Consider the following 6,282-nt stretch of genomic DNA (forward strand, 5'->3'; position numbering starts at 1 on the left):
GAAGGTCGGAAAACCAAAACTTATGCCAGGACACCCCAGGCGTGGCGGTGCTGAAAAGCAGCTTCTCCCTCGTCGGATGGAGTCGTGTTGCAGTGGCTTTGCAGGTTTGTTTGTTTTGCTTTTGTTTGCTTTAAGATTTAGTTTCACGTTTAGTTTTAAGTTTTAAAAAATTTCTTGAATAAAATTTATTTAATTTATAAAAAAAATCAAAAATTTAGTTTTTTTTCTTTATGATGGCCACAGACTCCACCATCTTCTTCTCTTCGAGCAAAAATCAAAAAGGAACGACATTTTTCCTTTTTGGTACCGAGAAACCTCGGTTACCAACATGGCTTCCTAGCTTTAAAAACTTGTTCAGCAATTTGTTTGCCTATTTAAAATTTTTTTTAAAGCTATTTGTTTTTGTTCTCATTTCCTCTTCTTCTTCCCAAATGCAAAAAAAAAATCCCCTTATCTCATTATTGCCACCTGTTTTGTGTGCTTCTTCTTTAATTTAGTAGCTTTACTACAGGGTGCACACGACAATCCCCACCATTCCTGTTATCCATCCCTGGATAACCTAATGTTTTAAAACTTTTCTGGGATTTTGGGTATTTCATTATTCCCATACAAAAAAATTGCACTATGGCAACCCTTATTCATTCGAGAACTAAAGTACAACTCTGTACCGCCAAAAAAAACTACTCAGGCGGCGACGTACTGTGAACAGCTGCTTGAATGAATGGAAAAGGAGGAGGCAAATACGAAAAATAATACTACGCGTGGGTGAAGAAGAAGCACCCAAACAAAAAAATATCAATGGATACAACGAGGTAAGTAATTTTTTTGTTAATAAACAATAAAATAATAAGAATATTAATTTAAATAGTTTAAAATAATATAATATTTTTTTCTTTTGTTTCTTTACAGGTTCTGGTGGAGATTTATGGCCAATAAAGGGGATTTTAAACAAGGTAAGTAAAAGTGTTATACAAATGGAAATTTTATTAGTGGTGTTGTTAACTAATACAACCTAGGGTTCTATAAATCGACTTTCGAATAATCGAACAATCGACTTTTTGTCGAAAAGTCGAAGTCGACTATTTTGTTCCAAAAAAGTCGATTACTCGACTATCGTCTATGAAAAAAGTCGAAAGTTTGTAAATAAAAGTCGAAAAAAGTCAAAAAGTCAAAAAATCGGAAATTTGAAAAAAGTTGAAAAGTCGAAAAAAGTCGAAAAAAGTCGAAGAAAGTCGAAAAAAGTCGAAAAGTCGAAAAAAGTCGAAAAGTCGGAAAAAGTCGAAAAGTCGGAAAAAGTCGAAAAAAGTCGAAAAAAGTCGAAAATTCGAAAATTTTAAAAAAGTGGAAAAGAGGTCAAAAACTCTAAAATAGTCGGAAAAACTCGAAAAAAGTAAAAAAATAGTCGAAAATAGTCGAAAAAAAGTCGAAATAAATCGAAAATAGTCAAAAAGTCGTAAAAAACAAAAAGTCGAAAAGTCGGAAAAAGTCGAAAAAAGTCGAAAAGTCGAAAAAAGTCGGAAAATGTCGAAAAGTCGGAAAAAGTCGAAAAGTCGACCATTTATAAAATACTAAAAGTCGAAAAGTCGACTTTTAAATAAATGAAAGAGGTCGAAAAATCGACTTTTCATAAAATGGAAAAAGTCGAAAGGTCGAAAAGTCGACTTTTAACTAAATGCAAAAAGTCGAAAAGTCGACTTTTCGTTTCAACTATAGAACCCTAATACAACCAAATTTTTTTCTTTACAGATATCATGTTGGCGGCCCTGGGTCTATATAAAAAAACTTGATGGCCGATTCTGAAAGATGGCGGATCGAAGAAGAATGAAATGGTAAGTAAAAAAAAAGTGGAAATTATTTTAATTTCATACAAAAATTTCTAATAATTTTGTTTTAAATTTTCAGGTTTTGTTCCCGATGGGCCGGTGGACTCGGTATTAAGGTGGTTCCGGAAATTTAAGGTAAGTGTAATGAATTGTATTTGAAATATGAAAAGTGGACTTTAGTGAAAATTTAAATGTGGTTCGGTGCATAACAAAATTTGGTTACAGTGTGCGTTAAAAGTGTGAGTGCCGGGTAAAAAAAAATGTATCGAATAAAAAAAAAATTATAAATTTAAAATAATTTCGGTTCGGGTTTCGGAAAACGTGGTATCAGCAAAAAAAATGGAATTTACAGTGCGTGTAAAAAGTAAACGGACAAAAAAAATTAATTGAGAAAATTTTAAAAAAAATTAATTTGATCGAAATTTACAGTGAGTGTCAAAAGTGTACGGACAAAAAAAATTAAAAATTTTTAAATTTATTTAAAGTGAAGTTGGAACATACCGTGAGTAGAAAAAATAACCAAATAAAAACTAACTTTTGAAAAAAAACTCTTTTTCGTGAAACTTGTCAAAGTGTGTTGTTTAAGTGAAATATGAACAAAAACTTATACAGTGAGAACCAAAAGTGAAGTGGAAAAAATTTTTTTTTTTAAATTGTTTTTTTTCTTTTTTTTTTCTTCAAATACAGTGGGTGTAAAAAAAAGTGAACATTTTTAGTGACTGGATCTAATAAGTGAGACCAACGGAAACAAAAGTTTGAAAATTTACAGTGGCCATCAGAATTTGTGGCCAGTTAAATCTAAAACAAAATTATTTGTGTAAACAAAAATGAAGTGAACAGTGACCAAAACCTTTTGAAACCAAAACAAAAGAAAAATTAATAAAGTAAATATAAAAAAAATCAAACCAATCCTAAATGGATAAAAGAAAAGTGAAACTGAACTTATTTTCTCTAATTATAAATTATTCTGCCATAATTCAATATTAATAAATTTCCCATTTTTCTTTTACTTGCAGCTAATAAAATTCAATTGGACTTGGGATTTAGCCCTTGATTGCTGCTCCCGTTCAGGAAAGGTAAGTAATAACCTAAAACTAAATAATATAAAATGAAACCTAATTTCACTTATATTAAGTTTTTTCTTTATATTCACGACTTAATCGTAGGAATTTGGTAGAAATGTAAGGACTAAATTCACCAAAGCTCATAGACTAATATCTAGAGACTTTGGCGAGAATTACCCCTTACAATTTCTCCGGAAATAAAGGTAAAAAGATTTAAAAATTAAATTATAAAAAAATAATAGAAAGTATAATTTTCTAAAAGGAATAATAAATCAAAATGATTTGATTTTAGCTTGTAATTCAGTTTGTCCTTTTAGAAGATTACAAAAATCTAAATTAACTTTACTAATTATATTTTATCTATCTTCCACAGGTTATAAATTCAGATGGGACCTGGACCGGAAGACAGAAGGCGGTATATGGACCCCGTTGTTATTCTAAAAACGTAAGTACTAATTAATACTGAAATTATCTAAATCAAATGATTAGATATTGAAAATGACTTGTATCATCAAAATTTACTTTAGACCAAATACTAATTGTTTTGATTTTCCTTTCACAAGTTTTAATCATCAAATTCTTTGGTCATGATGAAAATCTACAGCCTCAACTGTAAGACCGAGAGGAAAATTTCTCCAATCAACAAAATTTTAATCGGTAAGTGAAAATTTTAAATTTCTATTATTAACATCTAATTTTAAGTTATTCTGTTTAGTCTAATATTAGATTTAGTATTTAAATAATATTTAAAAGCAAACTATAGATATTTTGCCTTATTTCGTGATCGTTAAGATCATAAAAATTTACATTAGAAAATAACCTATTTTGCCAGGAATAGTTCGTGTTGTGAGAACACTTACCGTAGCGATAGATTTCCCTGTTAACGAGTAACTCACGTGTTTCTACCCGAAATGCTTGTTGGATACTCGTCGCAGCTTTGCTCCCAGACAATTAAAATTGCTAAATTTTAGTCAGCGCTTAGATGACTAATAATTCCTAACCCTGAGTGCATGGTTCCAAAGGGTGCTATGGCGGAATTGCATCTATGACTAGCGTCTGACGATCACAACGTGGTCATAAAACGAAAATTAATAGATTTAGTCTGGTTGAGCACTCGGCGAACTACTCGTTAACAGGCAAGCTATCACAACTGTTTATTGTTCCACAACACAAATGAACTTCCCTGGTCGCAGGCTCTCACTAAAAGAAAAATAAACAAACAAACTGTTAAACAGAATCAAAGCAAAAATATCATTAACAAAATGTTTTGTGTAGAAAAAGTATCTACTAACTCATTTATACAAAATACAGAAAATAAAATAGGTTTTATCATTTTGGTTAGAGCTAGGAGTAGGTAGAATCGTTGGGACTAGAACCACCAAAGATGTTGAAACTATTGTTTCAAATCTTTGGCATGAAATACCCCCAACGATTTTCCTTGAAGGTCTTCAACCTCATATAGGCTATTACCAATAGGTCTTACAATTCGGCATTTTAAAAATTTCTTGGCTAGTTTAGCATTAAAATTATTTTTGAAATCGCTTTGCTGAAAGTTGCGGCGATAAACCTCTTGACCTGGTACAAACTTGACTTGACGGCAACGGGTATTGTATGTCTTCTCGTTTTTCAAATAAGCTTTGTGCAGACTCTCACGAATTTTGTGCCGTACTAAGTCCATTTTTACGGGTTTTGGTACTATGTCGATTTCCGGATCATGAAGACATTGTAGTTTCTTAGCAAGTTTATATACACTTCCGTGCGAAATCATGTTCATACCGAACAGTGCGAAGTACGGCGTAACTCCGATGGACGTTTGGACTGACGAACGCAACGAAAACTCAATTTCGGATAGGTACTTATCCCACTCAGTGTGGTCCTCCTGCAGGTAGGAACGAATTGCGGACAAGATGGACTGGTTAACCCGTTCCGAAGCGTTGGCTTGTGGCGAGTGTGTGGCGGTTTTTACATGCTTTACGCCAAAATTCGTTACCATATCCTGAAAGTCTTTGCTAATAAACTGCTTGCCATTGTCGGACAGAATCGTCTCAGGTGTACCAAATTTGTGGAACACTTCGGATATTAGAAACTTGATGACGTTTTTCGTGTTAGCTTTGGGCATAGCTTTGAGCAGTACATATTTCGTTAGGTAGTCTAGGACGATAAATAGCGTTTCCGTTTCTTGACCGCGGATAAGGACATAAAAAGTCTATAAAAATCTTCTGGAACGGTCGTTCCGTCGTAGATTCAGCTCCCATTGGTGGTCTTAGGATCGAATTCGCGGGTTTTGTCTCGCGACAGGTTTGGCAATTGGCCACAAATGATCGGACCTGAACATTCTGGTTGGGCCAGTAGAAATATTCCCTTAACCTTCGGAGCGTTTTACCAAAACCTCCATGAGCGGCTTGAGGCGGATTGTGGCACTTCTCGATGACTTCTTGAGTAAGCTCTAATGGAACCCATAACTTCCAAGCAAAATCTTCGTTTAGCGGCACTCCGTCATATGGGAGGACCCGCTTGTAAACCAGATCATCCACGACCTTCAAATCTGGCAGGCTTTCAGCGTTTTCCTTGATTTTGGTGATTAAGTCCAGGTAACTCAGACTATAAATCTATTAAATCATTTACCTCCACAGATACTTCCTCCATATTCGTGTCGGGAACGATATTTTTGGATCCGGGCCGGTGTTCGATGGTAAAAGTAAAGGCCTGTAGATGTAAGCTCCATCGGGCTAGTCTACCACTGAGGTCTTTGTGGGACATAAGCCACTTTAAGCTGCTATGGTCCGTGATGACGGTAAATGGCAAAAGTTCTATATAAGGCCGGAATTTCTTAATGGCCATCACTACGGCCAAGCAGTCTCTCTCGGTAACCGAGTAGTTCTTCTGTGCACTGGTCAGTTTGTGAGAGAAGAAAGCTACTGGATGTTCGCCGTCGCTTTCGTCCTTCTGGAACAGAACTGCTCCCAAACCTATGTCTGATGCGTCGCATTGTACATAAAAGTGCCTGTTGAAATCGGGATGCATAAGCACTGGTGCTGTTGTGAGAGCGGACTTTAGCTTATCGAAGGCTTCCTTGGCTTCGTCCGGAAAGTTGAAACCTTTACCGTTCTTAAGGGTGTTAAAAATAGGTGTTGATATGGTAGCGTAGTCCGGGATGAAGCGCCTATACCAACCCGTAGCTCCCATGAAGCTTCGGACCTGTTTGGCAGTTTTTGGGTAGGTATATTTTAAAATCGTATCGATCTTATCTGGGTCAGGTTTTAGCTTCCCTCCTCCTACTATATACCCTAGGTACTTCAACTCTTTGAAGCCGGTGAGACGGGATAATGCCTGTCCTTCACTGGGATCGCGTCGCGGGTATCGATTGTATGGGTTTCGAGAGAAGTCTGACCGAG

At 35.2% G+C, this 6,282-nt stretch overlaps 1 protein-coding gene and 1 long non-coding RNA gene across 2 annotated transcripts; one reads left to right on the top strand and one right to left on the bottom strand.

Moving 5' to 3' along the window:
* The first annotated feature begins 764 nt into the window (after positions 1-764).
* Positions 765-3,546, top strand: LOC119613682. The gene is made up of 7 exons (XR_005232247.1): positions 765-812; positions 910-953; positions 1,747-1,829; positions 1,903-1,958; positions 2,840-2,899; positions 3,261-3,332; positions 3,451-3,546. It is a non-coding gene; the product is annotated as an uncharacterized LOC119613682 (long non-coding RNA).
* A 734-nt stretch (positions 3,547-4,280) lies between these two features.
* On the bottom strand, positions 4,281-5,006 carry LOC119613645. The gene has a single exon (XM_037969676.1). The coding sequence runs from the start codon at positions 5,004-5,006 to the stop codon at positions 4,281-4,283; it is 726 nt and encodes a 241-aa protein (XP_037825604.1).
* Between the last annotated feature and the right edge of the window lie 1,276 nt (positions 5,007-6,282).

This window comes from Lucilia sericata, unplaced genomic scaffold (genome assembly GCF_015586225.1).
Source record: "Lucilia sericata isolate MDLA Ls3-8-SP2 unplaced genomic scaffold, ASM1558622v1 Contig000040F_arrow, whole genome shotgun sequence".
NCBI classification, from domain to species: Eukaryota; Metazoa; Arthropoda; class Insecta; order Diptera; family Calliphoridae; genus Lucilia; species Lucilia sericata.

Coding starts and splice junctions, on each gene's coding strand:
- LOC119613645 (XM_037969676.1), bottom strand. CDS start 5,006: ATGCCCAAAGCTAACACGAAAAACGTCATCAAGTTTCTAATATCCGAA.